The sequence below is a fragment of the Anarhichas minor genome, unplaced genomic scaffold (assembly GCF_050575085.1).
Source record: "Anarhichas minor isolate MPS153535 unplaced genomic scaffold, ASM5057508v1 ptg000086l, whole genome shotgun sequence".
NCBI lineage: Eukaryota > Metazoa > Chordata > Actinopteri > Perciformes > Anarhichadidae > Anarhichas > Anarhichas minor.
Genome location: NW_027466532.1, coordinates 626,750 through 652,258, shown reverse-complemented (window position 1 = coordinate 652,258; position 25,509 = coordinate 626,750). Strand labels below are relative to the sequence as shown.

Genomic DNA, 25,509 nt, shown 5'->3' with positions numbered 1-25,509 from the left:
TCGGCCTAGTTTTCCATGTGAAATATAAATCTGTTATGTTTGATGAGAAGATGCCTGTGAAACAATGAGAACTTTTCCAACTCATTGTCAGCATTACATGTTTTAAACTGGAAAACTAGATGTGTAATTGTAATAAGTCAGACTGTTATAGACAGCCACATGGTAATAAAACACAGTCACTGACCTCAGAAGGAGGACAACTCTGGATAAAAACCAGACCCTCCCATGGCATTTAATAAACTTTTCATCCAGGCACACATCACTTTCTTGCATCTGTATCTGTCTTTGTGTATTATGTGTCTGTCTATTTATAAATTGGGTATGTATTTATAAAACTGTTATAAATTAAATAAAGTTTTTTCCCAAAAAAAGAAAAGGAGGAATTTTGGCGCAATAGATGGTGCATTTTGTGTCTCATTACTGAACTTGTGAGTGTTTATGAAAGTAAACAAAAGAAAGTAAAGTTGACCGGAATGAGGAAGGGGTGGGGGCACCAATCTGAACAGCAAACTATTCATCTTGGGAAGCACCCAACTGGCAGAAAGAGAAGTGATGTTAATACATGTATTCTAGAGTATGGAGGCAAAGAAAAAGGAAGACAATGCCTGTTTGACTTCTTGAGAGTCACTGGTCTAGTAAAAAAGATCAAGACCGAAGATGGCACAGTAATGGATTGTTCCAGAAGGGGTCAGCAATGCTACATCGGCTTGAGGGATGCCGGCTGTCGTAAAACAGCAAAGAGGCGTTGCCAGATTGGGCTGTTTCCGGTCAACCGATTACCTTGACGTCATTCTCATTCTCATTAATTTATGTATTTAGTTGTCTGACTGCACTCATTTTGGGTTGCATTTTGTCTTTGGTAAATTGATGCAGATATTTTTATGATGGGTTTTACAGTTTCACACGGATTTCTGGCAAGGTTATGATTTGTGCTGTTTTTTTATTGAATAGGGCGGATTTTAAATTGTGATTGGGGGGGAAACTGACAATCGGATCTGGCAACATTGGTGAGCAGTCTGCCTAGAGCGCAACATCTCAAGGAAACGTGCTGGAACGACGTGCAGGTTGGGAAACAACGAGTTTGGAATAGATTTACTGTCGTCTCCGTCGTCATTTGCGCTGTTAGAACACCGTCAGTGCTGCAGAACAGCTTGTTATCAAGCCTGCGCTTGCTAAAAACATTTAGCGACGCCCCCTTAACCTAGCATAGGTAGCAGAAGCTAATAGCTTAACTGGCATTCAGTCGCGCAGTAACGTTATCAGCTAGTTAGCTTCTAGAGATTCAAAAAGCCGAGGGGCCAGGATGCAAGAGGATTATTTGTGAGGAACGACCCCATCCACGGTAAGTCACAACCCAAACAGCTGCCTGTCTGTTTGGCGGGTTTCTGAAGTAATGTCACACTAGCTAACGTTAGCTGCTATTCGAAATGGACTTCAGTGGTAGGCTAAGTTAGTTAGCTTGTAATTCAACAAGGACCCGTTCCCACTTAAATGCGTTGCAATGCCTGTCAGGGGCAGTAACGTTGCTACCTGATAACGTTAACACAAAAACAAGGACTGGCGGTTATTTGACTGGTATATGATACGTCAGCTAACTACATTAGATATGGGACGTTAGACAACTAGATGACATGGACCTTAATAAAGGCTAGCTTGCTATTTACTGCTTGCGTCAACTTAATCGATTTCAGCTGAATGTGTCAGTCTCGCTGTTCCACTTGGGTTTGTGCTGGTGTTCCATTTAGTACGTTCACGTTAGCCGGTTTTAAACGAGTGAAAGAAGACACCCAGACCATGACTGCAGAGTTACCTTCACACTGTGTGAAAGGACACAGCTGAACAATGGCCTGCTCGGCCTCACCACACAGGTGGACACACGCACACGTTCTAGAAGCGTTACAATCACGTTCAGTCTAATGGAAGGGCGGTACAGGTAACGGGTAGTTAATAACGTTACTGCGTTAGAGAAGATTCGTCAAGAAGGTTCTGTTTTTACTGGTCATTTGTGAGGCCGCAGTTAGTGTTCGACTGCACTGTAAGTTATCCTGTTGTGTACATTCAGTAAGTCCAGTATGTGTGTCAATGCGTTCATTACTACAGAATGAGCAGTTAATGCAGATTCCAGAGGAGGAAGCTAACGTAAACAGACATACAAAAAACATTTAATTTTTAAATCGTTACCCAAAACAATCTATTTAATTATAGCAGGTAAAGATGGCAGTATTTTACATTTTTTATTTCAACGTGAAGCTCCCCCGAAGAGACTAAAAACAACCCTGAATTTGCCCTTGGTATACATAGAGAGAGAGAATGGGCCAGCATGAAGAAGACATTGAAACTGAAATGAACTTACTGGCTAAGCCATTAAAACACAGATTAATTCCTCGGCTACACCCAGCCAGTGTTCTGAAAGGTGGAGATGGACTGGCTAGCCCAGGGGTGTTAAACTCTTCTTCACTCAGCATCACGGTTTCCCTCAAAGGGCCGGTTGTAAATATAAGACGGTGTTAATGTAACTGCTCCTAACATATTGGTAAATAACTGTCAAGTATAAAAATATTGTACATGCATATAGATGTAAAAATATATTTCAGCACATTTCTGTTATTACAACTTAAATCCTTTTAATTTAGGGTTAATAAACTCACATTACTCTATCAAAGATCAAACTATTAAAGAAAATATCAAAGACAAATATCAAACACAAGTTATTATAATAACTTTGTTCAATGCGTAAAAACCTTTCAAGGGAGCGTTTGCACAATCCCACATGAAGTATTTCATGTGTTTTAAAGCCACGTTTAAAGTAGTCTTCAATGTACTCACAATACATTTCCATGTCAAGTGTACAGTAACCAGCCAAAGAGCTGCTTCTATGACTGTTGTGTTGAAGTATCTCATTTTGCATAAAGCATTTCGACTGTGGGAATTTTTTATTATCAAGTCTAACTTTTAAATGTATATATATTTTTTTGCTGGCGGTTTTGTGGGCCACATAAAATGACGTGGCGGGCTGGATTCGGCCCGCGGGCCTTGAGTTTGACACCCCTGGGTTAGCCCCAATGCTGATGTGTAATGTTGTTGGGCTTCTTGAGATTGAGTGATCAGGACTTAAGAGCAATGTAAATGAAGGGACTGGGCTGTAGTTTGGACAACAGTCAGCAGTTGTCAGTCCAGTCTACAGTGAGTAGTTGAAGGTATTTAGCATAGATGGCAGGGGCGACTGTGGCTAAGTGGAGAGCAGGGTTGTCCTGCTCGGTTCGCTCCCTGGCTCTGCTAGTCGCATGTCGATGTGTCCTTGAGCACTTAACCCCCATAAATTGCTCCCGTAGCTATGCCTGCTGTGTATGAATGTGATAGAATCTGAATTGTAAAATATATAAAAGCGTCTGCTAAATGACTGTAATGTAATGTAATAGATATCACATTTGCCCTGCTGTCAATCTTTGTCTAATTGTCTTTCACTATAAGAGGATTTCAGATTTCAGTCACACTTGCCAGACATGCTTATATGGGTGTTTTGATGTTTTATCCCCTGTCCAGTGCCATGTCTTTGGTTTTCCCACGAGCCAACACCAACGCAGTCCACGGCAAAAAGGATAAGAGACTGATGGCGGAAGTGAATGCATCGCCGCTCAAGCATTTTGTCACCGCAAAGAAGAAGATCAACGGGATCTTTGAACAGTTGGGGGCGTACATCAAGGAGAGTGCTTCCTTTCTAGATGGTACCCTCCTTACTGCATTTGCTCTCTAACCCTTTTCACACATAACGCACTATTGCCATATGCATTATGATAATCTGAATACAATCTGACATGTTCGTCTCATATCTGAATAAGCACCCGGGTAAAAGTCAATCAATCAATGATTTATTATTAATGACCTTACGACCGAGGTTGGTGGAATTTCCTTTCAGTACAACATAGTGGGTTAGCTCAATACAGCAGTGTCGGTTACATCAAAAACAGACGTCAACATCAATACATTGAAAGAGCCAATGTTAAGGTGTTGAGGAGGTCTAACTTCTCACATCAAATCAGTCTAAAAAAAATCTTTTTTTCTCTTTGTGGTACGACTGGAGCAAAAGACATAAAAAACCCTAGTACAACCATAGTGATAATCAGACCAGCACACGGTGTCTGTACTTTTAATGTTCATGTATTTAAACTGTAGAATAGATAGATATAAATAATAGGTTTTTATTGACGTTACTAGCTCAGCCTTGCTCTCAGTCAAACACAGGAAGCAGAAGAGCAAAAGAGCTCTTCTGCTTCCTGTGCAGAAGATACTAGACAGTATCTCAGTAACATCAGATGAAAATCTTGTTTTAACTCACCTTGTTGCATTCATGTCGAACTTTACTCAGGGGTGTGTCATAACACCATGACATCACTGTTGCGGGGCTCGAAATACCATGTGCATATGCTCGGTAGTACATGTAAAATTATGCTTTCAAGGTGAGAATCGAGCAATTGACACTTTTCACACACTCACGCCACACATCCATTTCCTCAAGATTTTCCTCAACAAGTTCATAACGTTGTGTATTTACACTATTGTCCTCTATTTAGAGGACACTGACAGACCAAGGTCAGACAAGACCGCGCAACAGCAGCACCTTAAAACTATGCGGTCAGGCCAGCCGCCGCTTGAATTTTGATGCGCGTCTATTCTTGGAATAATTACAGCAATCATTTATTACACGTATGTTGAATATGGGATGTTATTAAAGCAGTCCTAAAATGATGGAATTGGTTTCCATAATAGGTTTATTGTTACCTTGAAACTCAATGGGTTTCTGCTCAAACTGTTCCAATGGCCATATACAATTTGACGTAGTTATACTTTACATTACTGTACAGGGAAATTTAGCTCAAGTTATTCTATAACACTTTGAAAATGTCCTAATTTTTAAACTCATAAATAAACTGGATAAATGTTTTCCTTTTAGATACTTACAAAAATGATGAGCTGGATCCAGTCACCACAGAGGAGCAGGTCCAGGAGGTCCGGGGTTACCTCGCCAAGGTGGCAGGGATTGGAGAAGTGCTGGCGCGCAGGCATATGAAGGTGGTCTTCTTTGGGAGGTTTGTAAATCTGCTTCTTAGCCTCTCTGTCACATTTTAGAACTTCCTTTATCTATATTGAATAAAAATGACTTGGTTTTATTGCAGCTACTTTTTGTTTTACAATTTTTAATTCAATAAAGGTCACATATTATGCAAAATGCATGTGTGCCTGCGTTTTCTACAGACCCTCAAAGTGTCAAAAAAGACAATCTTTCCACTTTTTCTTCTGCTACTTCCATCAGAAAACCTGTGTAAAAACAAGCAGATCAGGGTCCAGGTGGATCAGTAAAACCACCTCCAGCTAGGTGACCCTGCCTACAGACAGTAGAGAAGAATTAAGTGTTTTTGGAAACATGACATTTACAGTATGTCTTTACATCTACGAGAACATCTTTATGTTCTAGTAGAAACCACAAGTACATTTATGAACCTGAAAATAAGCATACAATGTGACATTTAAACAGATTTTTAATCCAATTCTGTGTAGCTGTAGAAAATCTCTAAATGTTAAATTTGACCTGAAACTAGAGTATTAAAAAGCAACTTAAAGTAAAACTGTGGAAAGGGTGCAGGTATTGCTGACAGATATGCTGTTTGTTCTGTAGGACCAGCAATGGGAAGAGCTCAGTTATCAATGCCATGCTGTGTGACAAGGTGCTGCCATCTGGAATAGGACACACTACCAACTGCTTCCTGAGGGTGGAGGGCACAGATGGCAATGAGGCCTTCCTCCTCACTGAAGGCTCTGAGGAGAGGAAGAGCATTAAGGTTAGCAGAGCTGGATCCGAACTGATCACGGATTGATCCGTGATCAGTTTGGATCACCCCTCGCGGTTCGGCACATTTGTGAACACGCTTGTTTTTTTGTTTACTGATTAATCATCATAGTGTGTGAATCCTGATTTTCTAAGTCACAAGACGCCTCTTAATTTCCACACATGGTCTGCTAAAGGCATCACTCATCTGAAACATCTTCAATAACAACACCATGGTTTCATTCCCTCACTTGGTTCAGAAGTACGGCATCAGGAGCAATCAATTTTTGGAATATCTGCAACTCAAATCATCCGTTCAATCCAAACTTAACACTAAGGCCACTAACCTAGAACTACCCCCCTCAACCTCAGAATTAACTAGAAAATTCCTAAAGAAATTTTGACAGTGTGGCTTCTACTGCCCGAAGAAATCGCAATATATATACACGCCAATGTTACCGGTAGTGTCATTCAGGTTGAATTGAGATAGCGCTACTCTCTTTTCTGCATTTTAGATTCATACTCTTGGATTGAATCTTGTATTTGTCGGGCTTTTATTTTGAAAGGGTGGGACTGGGTGGGTGAGAGAGGAGGAGAGGAGACAGAATCATAATGTTTGACACTAAAATGAGAGGCTTCATCACAAGCATTCCAGTTAGAATTCATTCTGTGGGGCTTTTAATTTGAAATGGGGTGAGGGGTGTGAGAGGGGAAAATCCTCTAAAAATATCTAAGACCTGAATGACTGTATGATAGAGAGAGACACAGAGAGAGAGTGAGAGACAGACAGTTAGATGGACTGAGTGAGTGGGAGAGAGAGACAGACAGACAGTCTGAGAGAGAGTCTCTCTCTCTCTCTCTCTGGCAATCGTTCTCATTTGGAGATTGTCCTGTTTTATCATTTACAGCTTACATGACTATTGTCCTGCTCTGCCATGTCTTTCCTCGTCTCCCTCTTGTGTCGCGGTGTGTGTAAATGTCACTCGAATCAGGAAACTTATCAGAATACCCATATTTGATTGGCTGAGCTGTATCACGTATATCTCAAAATCATGTGTGTGCGGCTTTTATTTTAAAATGGGGGGGGGGTCCTCTAAAAGTCTCGAAGACCTGAATGACTGTATGAGAGACGCACACACAGACAGAGAGCGATAGAGGAGTGTGTGTGCATGTGTGTCTCAGTGCCTCTGTGTGTTTATGTGTGTCTCAGTGCCTCTGTGTGTTTATGTGTGTCTCAGTGCCTCTGTGTGTTTATCAACATCACTAATGAGCTCATATAAACACCTGTGTGCTTGGGTGCATGTTGGTGATTGGAGCACCTGTGTGTTAGAGAGACTTAAGCTACTTAAGAGAGAGAGTGAACAGTGATTTTCAACAAAACTACCTGTCAAACATATGCCCTCTATACCAAAACCATGAGACTAATCAATAAAATATGGATACCGTGAGAGAGATAAGACTCTGGCAAACGCGGAGATGTGTTTTTTATGTTTGTGGTGTTAAAAATGTGAGCTCAAGCGCAATATGCAAAACTGGTACCGTCTGCTTTCTTTGAGAAATGAGTGGTCAGATTTAACATGGAGCCTAATGGAGCAGTTTGTTGGAGTTGATGTCGCTCTGCGGCTCTTTGAGCCAAATGTGTAAGTCCGTTGGATTCCACAGACATCTGTGTGCGACAGCACAACATTTCCAAGCTTTTTGGCCAAAAATGGTCTATAAAGAGTAAACATTGTGGGAGCTGGAGCAATTTGTTTGGAAAAATCACAGAATATTTTCCTGCTCCACTCTGACGGTTATGCTCTCACTCTAGCTCTTAACGAGCCGTGCAATACACACCCATTATAAAATCTGAAACAGACCCAAAATTTTCCTGAAACTTAATCTGTGACTTCATGAAAACTGCTAGCTATCAAAATGTCCATTTGGCTCAATAAAGTGCAGCGTTTTGTCTACGATTTAAACTTTGAATCATGTTTCTACGTTAATGTACGGCTCGTCAATATGGGCCCAAAGTTAAGTGTTTTTTTTTAGCTCTCTTCATGCCGCAACCCCATTCAAGTGAATGGAGAAATTTTGCTCCGTTTTTGGGGATTTTCGGGAATTTTCGGGAAAACCGCTAGGCGAATCTCTCCGGAAAATAGATGGCACACTATTCCCGATCAGGCCGCACGTTTTGATGTATTTTTCACGCCGCTGTTGGCAACGCTGTGTGAGGAGAGGCGCGCCAAACATTTGGATAAAGCTGATGATTATTATTATTATTATTATTATTAAGACCGATGGATAATATACAGTGTGCTTTGGCACAGGCAGTTTTACTGCCTTGTGCCACAAAGCCACACTGAATCATTCAGTGTGGCTTTGTGGCACAGGCAGTAAAACTGCCTCGAAAAATGATCTGATCCGTGACTCAAAAACCGCGGTACGATCCGAACCGTGAGGTTTGTGATCCGTTGCACCCCTACTGAGTATACAGGTCAAACTACCTCCAAACTCCAGTCAGCAGGAGTTCAAGGAAGGTCTTTGCTGTGTGCGGTAATCTGCTGATTTGTGTGTTTACAGACGGTGAACCAGCTGGCCCACGCTCTCCACCAGGATAAGGACCTGGACGCCGGCAGCTTGGTCTGTGTCATGTGGCCTAAAGCCAAGTGTGCTCTGCTCAGGGATGATCTGGTGTTGGTGGACAGGTCAGACACAAGTTAACACTCTTTCATCAACAAATTCATTTTCATCACCTTTTTGTAACAAAAATGTTTTTGTGGAAAAAGTGTTGAATGTAAAACAAATGACTGTTCAATCAAGTGGTTAACTTGATAGTATTAATATTACAGGTGTACTGTATGTCACATAACTTGACAGGAATTTATTGCATTAAAGTTGTTCTTCTAGCACTGTAGTGTTGTTCAAGTCTTAAGAAATACTATGCTGTGAATACATTAGCATCCTTAGCATGCAGATCGGCAGTGGAGCATAGACCTGTTCTAGAAAGGTCACAGCATTTTCTACCAAGGCTAAGATGGGATAAGCTGTATGTAGTGCTAGCAATTAAAAAAATACAAACCTGCTCGTAAAAGGAGAATATTTCATTTCTCTTGCTTAAGCTGCCATGCTCATCTGCGATTTCTACTTTGTGTTTTCCTCTCCAGCCCAGGTATCGATGTTACCACAGAACTGGACAGCTGGATCGACAAGTTCTGCCTGGATGCTGATGTATTTGTTCTGGTGGCAAACTCTGAGTCCACACTGATGCAGACGGTGAGACATGGCACCTCTTTAGTTTGAGACATCAGCTTCAGAACTGAGTGAACTGTATGATGAGATAGTGGAATAATCTGACGGACTGCGGTAGTTAATGTCAATGTCATGCTAATGTTTTACATGTATGATGTCTTTTAAAACGGTTGTAAATGATGTCTTCCTACAGGAGAAGTCCTTCTTTCACAAGGTCAATGAGCGACTCTCCAGTCCCAACATTTTCATCCTTAACAACCGCTGGGACGCCTCAGCCTCAGAGCCTGAATACATGGAGGAGGTCAGTCAGCTGGCAAAACATCTACAACTGGAAACACACATGGAAATTTCAAACGTATTTAACATTTTGTATGGTATATGCATGAACCACTGGTGTATGGCTGTTGTGCCACCATACACCAGTGGTTCATAGGTGAACTTACAGTCTGTAAATTTAACATGGGCAGTGAACAGAAGCTTCTGAGCCCAACCACTTAGGCTGTTCAGAGTAGCGCGGCGCCCGGTGTTTGTCTCGCTGTGTCATTCAAAGGGATTCAATAAGCAGGCAAACGTTTCAGTTCAGAACCGATCTGATCGGCCTTTATAGAGACCACAGATCGAGCTATTTAGAACGAATGTTGGCAGATAATGATCATTGAAATTCCAGCACCTCTAAATGGATAGCGTTTGAAATACAGTGCCAAAGCTCACTGTGTCAATGGAGCGCCTGACTGAAGAGAAAGTGCCTTTTGCGTTTCATGTCATTTTAAAAATGAACCAGTTAGTTACCGGTTGATGGGTGTAGACTAGCGAAAGCAAAATGAACTGAAACTGACACCCATAATTCATACGTCTCCTAGCAACTGGAGCTGCCTTCTCGCACATGCGAGTAGTTCGTTGTAGAATGTTTAGTTTGTCTTTACAATATTAGTCCTCTGCAAACCCGGACTAATATCTTTTCAGTGACCCCCAGTGTCATATACTACCGTTTTCCCCGGGCGCCTGTCATTGACAGCCCACTGCTCCCTATATACAGGGATGGGTCAAATGCAGAGACAAATTTCCCCCTTAAAGGGATCAATATATAATACATTAAAAATAAATTAAATTACAGGCTTTATTTGCACGGATGTTGAAATATCTGCGGTTGAGAATTGATGCCACACCTAGTTCAATTGGAATTTGTTTGTGGTTCATTCACAGGTCCTTGAATGACTAGGCTGAAAGCTACACAAAGACTAAAACTGTTTACTCCCAGATTGTATTATCTTTCCTAAACTTTTGCTACAGACCGATGTAGGCCAGCAGCTTGGTGGCTCAGTGTCCATTGTTGCTTTACAATATGGTTCAACAAAGTGTGTTGTTGTCGTGTCAGGTCCGCAGGCAGCATATGGACCGCTGCACCAATTTCCTGGTGGATGAGTTGGGTGTGGTAGACAGAGCCCAGGCCAGTGACCGCATCTTCTTCGTCTCTGCGAAGGAAGTACTTCAGGCTCGTGTACAGAAGGCTCAAGGGATGCCTGAAGCAGGTGGGAATGCTAGTCAGTGTGGATTCTGATGGCGTTTATGCAGTCATGAAAAACCTTGAATTTAAAATCATGAACGGTTTTGCGAAACGTCATGGAAAACAGTTTCATAGATATTTTAATGTGGTTCATTGAAGTTCAGCTTTAAATGTAAATCTTGTATTAACAATACAATGCTAGAGTAGACAAACCATCACTCAGGTCATTGATGATCACTGATGTACTAGGCCACAGTGACGTTGTCTTGTCTGGAGTGACATACACATGGATTATACATACCATAGCTTTTAAAAGAACACACTAAATGTGGACTGTGTGGAAAAATATTCCCCAGTTTTCTACAGTATTACTTATTGTTGTTCTGTTTCAGGTGGAGCTCTTGCTGAGGGATTTCAAGCCAGAATGTTTGAGTTCCAGAACTTTGAGAGGCGATTCGAGGTAAGACCTGCATGCCTGTACCAACTCTGAATGCGATTTATAATAGGTCACAGATTTTAATACTGAGTTACATTTAACAGAAAGTCATCCCCCAGTTATGCTTACTTCCATGGTCTTCCATTTCATTTATCACTGTGACATCCATGACACTCCAGCATTGATGGCTGTGGGCGAGCAGTTTCCCCATGCATCCAGTATATATTATTATTATTATTATTTAGCTTTTATTTCACGACACTTTCTGACTGAGCAGTTATGTTATTCCTTGTGTAAAATTACAAAATAATCCAGATATCAAAAATTACTTTTAGTTTGACTTTGAGTTGTGCAGTGAGTCAGGCAGCCCATCCATTGAGTTGATGTGTTGATGTGTGGATTGTTGGCCTGTCTGCTGCTCTGTGTAGGAGTGCATCTCCCAGTCAGCGGTGAAGACCAAGTTTGAGCAGCACACAGTGAGGGCCAAACAGATCTCTGAAGCCCTGCGCCGCATTATGGATTCTGTACACATTGCTGCACAAGAGCAGAGGTGAGTCCGGTATTAAAAGGAGATTGTACAAGTGCATGGATTGAGACAGCATGTGAAACAAAGACTGGAAACAAATGTGATCATCTTCCCTCAGATGCCTCTACACTGTTAAATAACATCTGGATTGCAGGATTGACAGTTAGTTTGGATTTTAAACACTCTTCATCCAGAGATGGGATGATTGGAGAAATAATTCAAATAAATAGTTTAATTGTAACAAAGACACCATCTTCAATGTACAACGTTATCAAATAGCATTCGGCTATGTGTGTGTTGGTAGAATCTACTGCTTTGAGACCAAAGAGGATCGTCAGGACCGATTGGAGTTTATAGACAAGCAGCTAGACTTGTTGACCATGGACTGTAAAGCCAAGATCAAGAAGATTACTGAGGAGGTGGAGAGACAGGTGAACCCCAACATGACATCATAACATACCTGCCTTTTTAGCAGCTGCATTGAAACAGCTGGACTTTAGTTCCTGAATCTCAATGGTGATTTGTGAAATGATGGAATTGTGGAATCTAATTATTTCCTCACTTATCAAATAAAAGCCAAAACTTTTTTTAGTCAAAAAACAACTTCAATATCAAGTTTATTTTCAAGTTCTGTTTCACTTGGTTCAACAGAGGGAAGGTTTTCACTCCTGCTGTCTGCTCATGTTCAGGTGTCCAATGCCATGTCAGAGGAGATCAGGAAGCTTCATGTGCTGGTGGATGACTACCACATGGACTTCCACCCATCACCAGTGGTGCTCAAGGTCTACAAGAATGTGAGTTTGAAAAAGATATTCAACAGAAATCTTTGACCTTAATGTGAGCTTCACAGGGCTGGCTGAAACTGAGGCCCCGCCTTCTGTCAGTCTAGTTCAGGGGTCGGCAACCTTCTCTATCCAAAGAGCCATTTTGCCCTATTTTCCACCAAATAAAATTGGTCTGGAGCCGCAAAAGCTATTTGATATCACAGCTTATAAAGTTGTATATATACTTATATTATATATACAAAAACTATAGTTTGTTGTATTTATGAAAATATAGAACAAGAATAAAGACAATTCTTGAATTCTTTTTGCAATTTTACCTGATATAACAATATCAAGCTCTTATGAAGAGGAGAGTTTGCTGCTGCAGCTGAGAAATCGCTCTTTGTCGCTCATCTCCAGCGTGAGACTTTTCAGCACATGCTGTGTGCTTGTTCTGGAAGCATAGAGGTAAGCCAGCATCGTTGGCAGTGAAAGCAAATGAAGACGTCCATGCAGAGTTAAACTCTATTTTCCTCCGTGACTTTTCTTTTTTTGGATTTATCCATTGATAGTTTACTGAGGGCGGGGGTCTGAAAATCATGATGAGCCACCTGCAGGGAAAAGCACTTGACGGGGGCAGAGGATTTAACTGCCTGTGGGAATAATTAACATATAAGATTCTGTTCCTTCTTGCTTATAAATTATATTCTCTCTGAACACGTTTCTCTTTTTGGAGAACATCATGTGAGATAACTTCTTCTATCAGCGCAATTTCCCTGCTCTTCTTTCTATTTCCTCGTCTCAGCCCCGTGTGTCACGTGTGTGTAAACCTCGCTCGAGTCAGGAAACTTGTCAGAATATCCATATTTGATTGGCTGAGCTGCATCACGTGATGTGATTTACAACGCATTGGTCGGTGTGTTTCTTGCACCGCTGAACAATGTTGATATTGACATTGGTATCAGCTGACAAGGTGTGTTTCTAAATGGCAGTGGCACGGCCACCCTACTCACTGTACCTTGCACATGTTTAAAATAAAAACATGAATATATGAACCTGTGGATTATTTGAATAGCTTAGTATTGAATGCACAATAAAGATGTATGTTTATACATGGCACGAGGCCCAGTTTAATATAAAACACAATTTTATACAATATATATAGTCGGGGTCCCTGCTCCATCTCTCTATCAGTTTGGGGGTCCTTGGCCTGAAAAACGTTGAAGACCCCTGCCCTAGGTGTTCTGAGCTGACCTAGAGTGCCACCATGGAGGGAAAGCGCCCAGCGAGGGCTGGTCAGCACCACACATCGAGAGGCTATCCCCGACCCGCTGAATGGGGCGAAAGCACACCACTTTTAAGGAAAGAGGTGCGCTAATTTATGACACAGGCAAAACAAGAGCGTCATTGCAAAATGGAATGTGGCACAATAATCATTTTATGTCAAATATCTTGTTTTCATAATCTTTGAAAGCCAAAATCTTAATTGAAATTGGATTAACTGCACAGCCCTATCTCCCACTCAACATGCCTCTCTGTGATTTAGAGCGTCCTGTAAGGCTTGAGTCAGTTTTTTCACACCTGGACACGTTTCTATAAAATGGTATGTTTTTCACGCACCAATTTCTCATCAGATTTACATCAGTAATCTAAATCTTTCAGATATTAGTTTACCTTTGACTCACACGATACAGGTTGGTATTGGCAGCCATCATTTCTACAAACTGTGATGGACATCCTATGTCAGTATGAGGTGGTCTGGCACTTCTGCCACAGCACTAGTGTGGATGTACATGTAAGGAAACCAAACGGCAGCAGTTGATATTTCACTTGTTTGTTTTGTTCTAGGAGCTCCATCGGCACATAGAGGAGGGTCTGGGCAAGAACGTGTCAGAGAGATGCTCCACCTCCATCACCAGTGCCCTGCAGGCCACACAGACTGACATGATCGGTAGGACTCCTCATGTTTACACCTGAGACAGCCGTCCACAAACATCCCCCTGTCTACAGTGCACATTTATGAGCATAATGCATGTAACATTGTTTACTATGACTGTAGTATCCTCAAATGGAAACATGTATGTAGCCACACACTATGTGTCACTGACATCTGTGCTACGTTATAACTGAATATATTCTCTTGATTCTTTGCTGTGTGTGTGCAGAGGGTCTGAAGCCTCTGCTGCCCAACCCGGTTAGAGAGCAGGTGGACAAGCTGGTTCCTCGTCAGTGTTTCAGCCTCAGTTATGACCTCGCCTGTGACAAGCTTTGCAGTGACTTTCAGGAGGACATCAGCTTCCACTTCTCTCTGGGCTGGACCATGCTGGTGAACCGCTTCCTTGGGCCCAAGAACACCAGGCGGGCCCTAATGGGCTACAGCGACCAGGTAACACATGCAGGAACCAGATCAGTGAGACAGCACCTGGATGTTCTTGTTGGACTGAGTCAGTGGAGCTTCTAGAGAGCAGATTTACAGTATTCTTACAGGTTATTTGGCAGATGGCCTTCATAATGGGTTCTAAATCACCTTGTGCAAGAGCATTTTTGTATTCCTCTCCTAAACCTCTGACTATTTTCCAAGAGGTTTGCTTGTTCGGTTGGTTGAATACCACTTGTTCATTAGTATTAACTCATTTTGCCTGATTGCTCATACGATATACACACATGCATGAGCATGTGATATACACACATATTTACCCACTTAATTGCAGAAAATCTCTCTTTAGGTGGAATTAAATGATTTGTATGCCTTCTGTTGTCATGATAGCCCACTGGCAGATGCAGACAAAAAATACAATTATTTTCAAAAGTGTACACATTCACTGGGAAACTTAGGTGACATGTTGGGATTAACTGATTTTGCCATAACCACAGTTATGTAACATCTCAGTTTCATAACCGTAAGAACTACAGAAGTTACGATATCTATGGGGGTCCTGCATTGTTGCTCTGTTAATACAAATCTCAGGAGGTTTGAACTCGGCTGTGACTCGTTCACAATGTGTTGCCGTTTACTTTGGGGATCTTGCAGAGATATCATATCACCGGCTGAGGAGGACTGTCCTCCTCTCTTTCTCTGTGTAGCCATTGTGTTTGAAGTAGCCAAATGTTCCACTATAAGAGCTAACTGGATATAGTTGATGATGATAATAAATAGGCTACTTTAGTTCATTAGCTGTATTAGAAATATTTCATATTTCATAATTGTGATATGATTTTTTCATATTGTGACATCCCATGTAAACATGCAATATTTATTTATATGTAACATGTTGAGACATGACTGAGCAATCCATGCTCCTCTGCCAGGCTTTGTTGGATGATGCTGTAATAGGCATGTGGTCATGTTCACTAACCTGTAACATGGTTACTCTGGATTTCACCTCATATCTTCACTTCTCATAGAAGCATTGTAGCATTGTGCTGGATCAGGACTGTCGGTAGCATTTAGAGCCAGTCTCTGTGCTCAGCTCTGTTCTCGCTGCAGGTCCCTCGACCAATGGCCCTGACTCCAGTCAGCACCAGCATGCCTCCATTCCCACAAAGCTCCGTGACCCAGGAGGAGCTGATGGTCTCCATGGTGACTGGTCTCGCCTCCCTTACCTCCCGTACTTCCATGGGTGTCCTTGTGGTTGGTGGCGTGGTAAGGACACACACACACACCTATATGAACAATAAAGGCCTGTGTAAAAGAGGACCAAGTGAGATGTGGTTGAAAGCTCTGGTAAAGACTAGAAGGTGGATCTTGAGTTAAGGGTGGTTTTTTAATATTCTTTTTTATGATGCATGTTTTCACATTCAGTTCACCATATACATTTTAATTCCATAATGCACATCTTATAACATTTATTATGAAGACTCAAGTCCTTGCCCTCAAGTAGCTTTTGTACACCAGGACAACCCATCATCCAACAGTAGTCTTAACAGAGCTGCATCAGCTTCAGTGTGTGTTTAGATATGAGAGGTAGGAGGGCACCGTTAAGCCAGACCTAAAGCTTTGTTGGTGTGTGCAGGTCTGGAAGGCAGTGGGCTGGCGTCTGATCGCCTTGTCAGTGGGTCTGTACGGACTCCTCTACATCTACGAGCGGCTCACCTGGACCACCAGGGCCAAGGAGAGAGCCTTCAAGAGACAGTTTGTGGACTACGCTAGCGAGAAGCTTCAGCTCATCGTCAGCTACACCGGATCCAACTGCAGCCACCAAGTCCAGCAGTGAGCAATAATAATGCATCAGATTTATGTAATGCTTTTCAAATCAATTCAACATGAAAACTCTTAAATAGAGACAGAAAAAGAGGAAATAAAACCGTGGGGGGGGGGGGGGGTTGTTATGAAGACGGTGAAGAATCTCTTTCTTATTATAATGCTGTCCTATCGTGGTTGTGTCCCCTCTGTCTCTGGTTAAAGGGAGTTGGCAGGTGTGTTTGCTCAGCTCTGCCAGCAGGTCGACGTCACCCGTCAGAACCTGGAGGATGAGATCACTGATATGAACAGCAAGATCGAGCTGCTGGACAGCCTACAGAGCAAGGCTAAGCTGCTGCGGTAAGAAGCTCACCACACGCAGCGTACATTTACATACAGACAGACTGGTGGTGGGGCTAACCACCAAGGAATACTACACCCACAAAATGTGTTACATTGAATACTTGAAGAAAACTCGTCTTACCTTGACATCTTGCATGCCTCAAAAAATCAAATCAAAAGACTGACAAAAGTCTTGATGAATACAAGTAAATGGGGGCCACATTCAACAACAGCAAAACTATATTAAAACAGTTTGCAAACGGTAGAGCGGTCTCAGCTGGAGGCCCAATGGAGTCTGAGCTGAAGGAGTTACTGGTGAACCTGCATGATTTCATCTGATTTAACTTTCAATATGTTTGAGCACCAAGCATCATTGATGGAAACAGAGTCCACCTCTTCGTCCCACAGGAGTGCTGCGCTCCGTCCTGACATTTGCCCGTCAAGTGCTGCTTGATCCGGGATGCCCAGATAGAGCCAGGTCTCTGAGAAGATGTGGGCTTAATAGTCACCCACTTCCTGTCGCTGGGTTCGCCTAGTCTTATTTCATCTTTTTTTTTTTTTCTGTGAGTGAACATCAGACAGCCAGCAGCATGCTGGGTAGTGGAGTAGCCTCAGGTCCTAACTGGGTTAGCTTAGCTTCCATCGCGACTCTCCTGCCCCTCCTCCCTGAGGAAGTCCGGTGGAGTTTGGTCTGGCTCGATGGTCGGCCGTGGGCGGTGATCGTATTCTGTCATATGCCATATGTACTTCAGTATTAAACATGAAAAAGCGTTGAATTAAGACAAAAAATGTAATGAACTTCATGATAGCACATGTACATGTTGCCATAGAATGATAAGAATAACTTTATAGAAATAGACTGATGGTCTCGTTGATGCTTTTTTACTTCTTCCATACTACTTACTTTATGAGCAGCGTGGACATTGTATTCCACACGTAGAGGCTCTTGGTGTTATCCAAAGGTTCGTACTGTCAGCATATTGTATATTGGTGATAACAGACCTCAATCTGTGCCAGACTGCATGACTTCAGTATTTGGGGCATGTGAGATGGTGGGATAAATGCCTGCTCTAGGTAGTAGGTCAAATATGCAAGAAGAGACTTGCAGATGTCCGATGCATGTATGAAGCTACTTTTCCTCTCCGTTCTGGCCCTCTATCCACACTAAGCCAAAACAACTCCCAAAGATAGAAAAAACTGATCCATCCAGACTGCATGGATCTGAAAATGCTGGCCTCATATTTCACTTTGGACTAGGAACACAGAAGTTCTGAAAGACTGTATGTGAAATGTGTACCTGCTAAGAAACAGTTGGGTCCTCTTAGTCTCTCTGTGATCACTTGTTTAGATTAGTACAGACAATTACACGGCACAGTTGTTTTCATTAACTTGTATTTATAGCCCTTTCAGACATGCACCTTATTTCATAAATATAGATATTAATGTGTGTGCTTTGTTGTGTTAGGAACAAGGCGGGCTGGCTGGACAGCGAGCTCAACATGTTCACCCAGCAGTACCTCCACCACAGCAAGTAAAGCACACAGAGCATCCACCTGAGGGACACCTGGTACACCTGCTGAACGTCCTCCACAATGTTGTGTACAGAAGAGGAGAAATAGATGTGATAAGAGTGGTTGTGATATGGATACATGGACTCAGGGTGGGAGTCCTGTTGTCTGCTGGTGACTTGTCACACAAAAAGAGAGTTAAAAAAAGTTCATTAGCTATTTAACGAGCCACAACATGATTTAAAAGGATTTAACCACGGACTCCAGAACTCAACCTCCCCTTAGTGTATTTACTGATGCTCATTTTTCATATTCAGTTGTGGTGATATGCAAAAGAGCATGAACCTGAAGTCACCAGATGGCTGATCGATCTGACCCCAGAGCAGTAGTACAGTCTCAGCTGTCCTTGCATCTTTGACACTGTTGCGTGACCAGCTTCTGTCAGAACTCCCACACTGTCCTTTACATTTGACTCCAGTGAACTCAGCCATATTAACTTGTGTAGATTTGATTTTGTATATACATTGTGAACACTGGGCAAGTGCCATGCTGAAGTAAAAGGTAGTCCACATGAGGGAATGATGTTATGATAGCAGGATAATGCATCCAGTTGCAGTGTATTTTGAAAATGGAGCAGTGAGAAATGATCTTGTTGGAGGTTGTCACTGAAAGAAAGAAAACTACTTTTCACTATTGAAGCTTATGTCTATGAGCACTGAGAGGAGCATTTGGAACTGATCCAGACAGCATCTCAACCAGATATTCAGCCCTCATCTGAACAGATTGTAGCATGTTAAACAACAAAGGAGTGAATTCTGGACTCCTGAACGTACAGTAATGCCAAAGCTATGTCAGGTTATTTTGACACTGTGTCTCCATAAGAGTCAAATGTCCCAGAAAGCACTGGAGTTTGTTTACACTGTAAAATGTCCCAATTAGCAGAAATACAGGTCACGATTCTTCAAAGACCAAATTGAAGGGATTCTCATCAGAAACGTGTTCATGTAAAACAATGTGCAAAATGTTGTACATTTTCAACACATCGGTGTGGAGGTCGGAGGGCATTTGGTATGTCGGGTACGCTGGGACAAAATGAGGGTGTGCAAATAAATTTTCAGATTTAATTCCTGACTTCCATCACTAAAAACTCATCTCAGGCCTCAGAACGTCTTTCATGTGGCCCTAATTGTCTCCCATACATATCTAATACACGTTCTTTCCTAATCCCTTCCTCAGCATCTTGTGTATCATCACTACTCAGACCTTTTCTTTGTGTGTAGGAAGGTTTTTGTCTTGCACTGAATGCAGATGTGGGCCAGGCACAGCTGTCTGTCATACTGTATCATGTATGATTTCACTTCAAAAGGAAGAGGAAGGAATCTGAACTACATGTGATGCCGTATGTCCACCAACAGTTCCCCTTTTAGAAATGAAATTGTACCCTTGGTTTGTAAAATGTGTATATAATGTAATTTAATAATTTGCCTTTCAATGGGAAACAATGGGAAAGTGCTGAAGAAGACAAAACCAGTGGATGTGCCTGAATTTGTCCAGTGTGTAAATGATATCCATACACTGTCTTGCCAAGTGAGCAGAAGGCTGCCGTACAACACTTCTTTTAGAGTGAAGATATGCACTTTATCAATTTGCTGCTTTTTGAATTTATTTTCCTTCCATTGTTTTTACCCAAAATCTACTTTACTCTCCACAAAGTAGTTTGGCTTCAGGACGGTGACGGTACCTGCATGCAGTGGCTATTGTAGTTTGTCGTCCAGTTAATATGTTCAAACATAGGTGTGTATGTAAAAAATAAAGATGACTTCATGCAAGAGAGCTGCCTATTGAACGTTTATGAAATAGTTTCAAACATTCTAATGAGCTGTGATGTGTTCATTGTCAGCTGAGAGGTGTTCAGGTAAAAACCAACAGCTGCAGATCCACTTGTTTTCTCTGAGGCTTTCATCTGATTGAATTCAGCCATCACGTGTCCTGCTTGGTCAACTGATAAGTGGTTGTTTATACTATTCTCTCAAAAACTCCTTGTTAAAAATCGCTTTGTATTTAAAAATGTTTCATTACAGAATTTTCTCAAATATAAACTTCAATGTCCGCCTCACAAATCCAGTACCCTTCAGGCATGAAAGTTAATTTACATCCAGTGTGTCTACAAATGTACATGAGGCCTGATTATTAGTGGACGAGGAGTCACACTTTCATTCAGTCTTCCTCTGAACTAACATGTTGAACCAGTGTCAGTTTGTATTTTCAAACCATATTTTCCCTTATTTTTGTGCGGATCTGACTATTTGGGATAATGCATTTAGGGTTTTCTGCAGTATTGAGGGAGATTGTTGCAGCTGCTAAATGGGCTGTAATGTAATACCTCCTCACCATCAGTTTGTCTACTAAAAGTGCTTGTTTTAGCCACTGACCAGCTCAGTGTCAACAACATTAAGGAAAGAACCCTACAGCGAAATAAAACCTCGCTTCACCTTTCACTTTCTGTTCATCATGGTTACATGACATGGAAGACACCTGGAGAGAGGAGTGTTTGTGTCGGACTACATGAAGCGTAACTTAGTGCTCTCAAGAATTTTCATTGTCATGGCTGAATATTAAGGTCTTCATTCTCTTCTTCATTCTTTCTCTCTCTATCTCTCCCTCACACACTCACTTTTTCTCTTCGTCATTCTCTCTGCTACCTCTCCACAGGTGGGGTCCAGCAAGTAAGTCTGCTGAGTGATAGAAGACGGGAGGACAGTCTGCTGAGTGATAGAAGACGGGAGGACAGTCTGCTGAGTGATAGAAGACGGGAGGACAGTCTGCTGAGTGATAGAAGACGGGAGGACAGTCTGCTGAGTGATAGAAGACGGGAGGACAGTCTGCTGAGTGATAGAAGACGGGAGGACAGTCTGCTGAGTGATAGAAGACGGGAGGACAGTCTGCTGAGTGATAGAAGACGGGAGGACAGTCTGCTGAGTGATAGAAGACGGGAGGACAGTCTGCTGAGTGATAGAAGACGGGAGGACAGTCTGCTGAGTGATAGAAGACGGGAGGACAGTCTGCTGAGTGATAGAAGACGGGAGGACAGTCTGCTGAGTGATAGAAGACGGGAGGACAGTCTGCTGAGTGATAGAAGACGGGACGACAGTCAGCTGAGTGATAGAAGACGGGAGGACAGTCTGCTGAGTGATAGAAGACGGGAGGACAGTCTGCTGAGTGATAGAAGACGGGAGGACAGTCTGCTGAGTGATAGAAGACGGGAGGACAGTCTGCTGAGTGATAGAAGACGGGAGGACAGTCTGCTGAGTGATAGAAGACGGGAGGACAGTCTGCTGAGTGATAGAAGACGGGAGGACAGTCTGCTGAGTGATAGAAGACGGGAGGACAGTCTGCTGAGTGATAGAAGACGGGAGGACAGTCTGCTGAGTGATAGAAGACGGGAGGACAGTCTGCTGAGTGATAGAAGACGGGAGGACAGTCAGCTGAGTGATAGAAGACGGGAGGACAGTCTGCTGAGTGATAGAAGACGGGAGGACAGTCAGCTGAGTGATAGAAGACGGGAGGACAGTCAGCTGAGTGATAGAAGACGGGAGGACAGTCAGCTGAGTGATAGAAGACGGGAGGACAGTCTGCTGAGTGATAGAAGACGGGAGGACAGTCTGCTGAGTGATAGAAGACGGGAGGACAGTCTGCTGAGTGATAGAAGACGGGAGGACAGTCTGCTGAGTGATAGAAGATGGGAGGAGACAGGAAACCAAAAGGGAAAGTGAAAGGGATGTAAAAGGTGTTGCGTTGACAGGAAGTGATGTGGACATGGAGGGAGATGAGGTGCTTAAAGTCAACCAGTCTGAAAAGGAAAATTAAGACTAACAGTGGAAGTTCACAGGAGAAGTAAGGGACAGCACGACAAAGGAGTGAAAGTGGAGGATTACTTCTCTGATAAAGAGCAGCTCTCTAACTCTGCCCGGCAACACATGAGCAGTAAAGGCAGAGGAGGCTTTAACAATCTGGTGGCTTCTGCTCTGTGGCACAGGCTGCATGGAACCCCCTAAAGGCCTCACACACAGACTACAGGGCATCTTAGACTTATTCTGGGACAGGCTGCATTGGGTCCCTCAGAGTGTACTGTTTTTACCTAAAGAGGGGGGGTCGGGGTCTGGTACACATTTAAAGCAGAGTCTGTCCAAAGATATCTCACAGGTCCAGCAGCGAATGACCGATGCACCTGCAGTGGCTTCTCTTCTCGGGCTGAAGTCCATCCGGCAGAGCAGTATCCTGAGCAGGTGGGCAGGGAGGAGGTCGAGATGCTGCAGGAGATGAAACTCGACTGATGCGACTGACCCCTTTCCAGAACTGTGTTTTGTTCCAGATCTGAATGGGGTCTGTGGAACGGACTTTAAGCTTGTGGACCTGTGCAGCTAAGGGAGAAACTGTCTACACACAGTGTAAAAGTGCAAACTAAAACAAACAAAAGCAAACTAAATGGTAGAGCTGACAGTGTGGAGACAGAAACTGGATGTGGACACTGGTGTGAAACCAGTTTAGAGAGTTTTATATAAAGTTATTAAAAGGAGAACTGGAGGATTTTACATGGTGCTATTGTCTTAAAACAATAGCACCAAAAAAGTTAAAGCTCTTATCTCTGTTATTATCCCCACTGTTTCCAGTCAATGTCCATTCTGTGAGGCAGTAGAGACGGGTTTTCACTGTTTTAAGACTGAAACCTTTTTAATGCACTGCAGGATGTTATTTTTTGGTCCAGACCTTCATTTAAGGAGTCTGTTACAACAAAGTTAACACTTCAAAGTGGCAGCTGCTCAGTCTCATTGTTGGAGAGGCCAAACTGTTGATCTACAGCAGCAGGAAGTATGAACAACATGGATGATTTTATTTAAAATAAATGCTGCTATAAAGAACCAATGTGTTGTGTGGCTGGATACAATTTAAAATTTAACACTCCTTTTAGGTACATTTTGAAGAGTCAGTGTTTGTATTGTTCTGTTTATTGTCATGAGAACAATGTTTTTGTTTTTCATGTTTTTTTAAATTAAATGTTTTTTAAACAAATCTCTGTCTCAATTCAATTTTTCAATTCAATGTGGCTTTATTGGCATGAAAGTTTAAAAAACAATGTTGCCAAAGCGTCACAAAATGAACACAATAACATTAATACAACCTCAAGATTGATTGTCTTATTGATTCTATATATACACAGGTGCTGGTCATATAATTAGAATATCATCAAAAAGTTGATTTATTTCACTAATTCCATTCAAAAAGTGAAACTTGTCTATTATATTCATTCATTACACACAGACTGATATCTTTCAAATGTTTATTTCTTTTAATTTTGATGATTATAACTGACAACTAAGGAAAATCCCAATTCAGTATCTCAGAAAATTAGAATATTACTTAAGACCAATACAAAGAAAGGATTTTTAGAAATCTTGGCCAACTGAAAAGTATGAGCATGTACAGCACTCAATACTTAGTTGGGGCTCCTTTTGCCTGAATTACTGCAGCAATGCGGCGTGGCATGGAGTCGATCAGTCTGTGGCACTGCTCAGGTGTTATGAGAGTCCAGGTTGCTCTGATAGTGGCCTTCAGCTCTTCTGCATTGTTGGGTCTGGCATTTCGCATCATCCTCTTCACAATACCCCATAGATTTTCTATGGGGTTAAGGTCAGGAGAGTTTGCTGGCCAATTAAGAACAGGGATACCATGGTCCTTAAACCAGGTACTGGTTGCTTTGGCACTGTGTGCAGGTGCCAAGTCCTGTTGGAAAATGAAATCTGCATCTCCATAAAGTTGGTCAGCAGCAGGAAGCATGAAGTGCTCTAAAACGTCCTGGTATACGGCTGCGTTGACCTTGGACCTCAGAAAACACAGTGGACCAACACCAGCAGATGACATGGCACCCCAAACCATCACTGACTGTGGAAACTTTACACTGGACCTCAAGCAACGTGGATTGTGTGTCTCTCCTCTCTTCCTCCAGACTCTGGGACCCTGATTTCCAAAGGAAATGCAAAATTTACATTCATCAGAGAACATAACTTTGGACCACTCAGCAGCAGTCCAGTCCTTTTTGTCTTTAGCCCAGGCGAGACGCTTCTGACGCTGTCTGTTGTTCAAGAGTGGCTTGACACAAGGAATGCGACAGCTGAAACCCATGTCTTGCATACGTCTGTGCGTAGTGGTTCTTGAAGCACTGACTCCAGCTGCAGTCCACTCTTTCTGAATCTCCCCCACATTTTTGAATGGGTTTTGTTTCACAATCCTCTCCAGGGTGCGGTTATCCCTATTGCTTGTACACTTTTTTCTACCACATCTTTTCCTTCCCTTCGCCTCTCTATTAATGTGCTTGGACACAGAGCTCTGTGAACAGCCAGCCTCTTTTGCAATGACCTTTTGTGTCTTGCCCTCCTTGTGCAAGGTGTCAATGGTCGTCTTTTGGACAACTGTCAAGTCAGCAGTCTTCCCCATGATTGTGTAGCCTACAGAACTAGACTGAGAGACCATTTAAAGGCCTTTGCAGGTGTTTTGAGTTAATTAGCTGATTAGAGTGTGGCACCAGGTCTCTTCAATATTGAACCTTTTCACAATATTCTAATTTTCTGAGATACTGAATTTGGGATTTTCCTTAGTTGTCAGTTATAATCATCAAAATTAAAAGAAATGAACATTTGAAATATATCAGTCTGTGTGTAATGAATGAATATAATAGACAAGTTTCACTTTTTGAATGGAATTAGTGAAATAAATCAACTTTTTGATGATATTCTAATTATATGACCAGCACCTGTATAGTGCTGGGCAAGTTAACGCGTTATTATCGTGTTAACGCATTCATTAATTAACGACAATTATTTTATCGGGCATTAACGCATTTTATAATTTTATTATTGTAACAGACTGTCTGATGTTTATCATTTTGTATTGGAGATATGATGTCCCTTCAGGGTTGCCGTAGAGAAAAGGCGACTTCTGCTTCTGGTCGAGGGGGGAGGGGCAGAAATAAAGAGAGAAGCTGCACCAGCTGTTGCTCTCCCTGGAGACTACTGGACATCGCTGCGGTAAAGTCAGCAGACACTCAGATCTCAGCGTCAACTCAGCAGACACTTACATGTTAGTGCACCTATATGCTGACATTCACGGTAAACGCATTTAAACGGCACAGATCGGGAG

At 42.3% G+C, this 25,509-nt stretch overlaps 1 protein-coding gene across 3 annotated transcripts; it reads left to right on the top strand.

Moving 5' to 3' along the window:
• Positions 1–940: 940 nt before the first annotated feature.
• mfn2 (mitofusin 2) lies at positions 941–20,146 on the top strand. Of its 3 annotated transcripts, none has more exons than XM_076081686.1 (18): positions 941–1,064; positions 3,544–3,725; positions 4,952–5,087; positions 5,675–5,837; positions 8,387–8,511; positions 8,971–9,079; positions 9,249–9,356; positions 10,431–10,584; positions 10,952–11,019; positions 11,424–11,545; positions 11,826–11,952; positions 12,211–12,315; positions 14,134–14,236; positions 14,451–14,671; positions 15,773–15,928; positions 16,299–16,495; positions 16,691–16,825; positions 18,273–20,146. In XM_076081686.1, exons 2-18 carry the CDS (start codon positions 3,548–3,550, stop codon positions 18,340–18,342), a joined length of 2,277 nt encoding a protein of 758 aa, XP_075937801.1. In that variant the 5' UTR covers positions 941–1,064; positions 3,544–3,547; the 3' UTR covers positions 18,343–20,146. The 3 variants fall into 3 exon arrangements, with proteins under 3 accessions (XP_075937801.1, XP_075937800.1, XP_075937802.1); XM_076081685.1 differs by having other exon boundaries at positions 958–1,342; XM_076081687.1 differs by lacking the exons at positions 941–1,064; positions 3,544–3,725 and adding an exon at positions 3,742–4,457.
• The last annotated feature ends 5,363 nt before the right edge of the window (positions 20,147–25,509 follow it).

Coding starts and splice junctions, on each gene's coding strand:
- mfn2 (XM_076081686.1), top strand. CDS start 3,548: ATGTCTTTGGTTTTCCCACGAGCCAACACCAACGCAGTCCACGGCAAA. Junction 5,838..8,386: donor AGGAGAGGAAGAGCATTAAG/GTTAGCAGAGCT, acceptor GTGTGTTTACAG/ACGGTGAACCAGCTGGCCCA. Junction 9,080..9,248: donor AGTCCACACTGATGCAGACG/GTGAGACATGGC, acceptor GTCTTCCTACAG/GAGAAGTCCTTCTTTCACAA.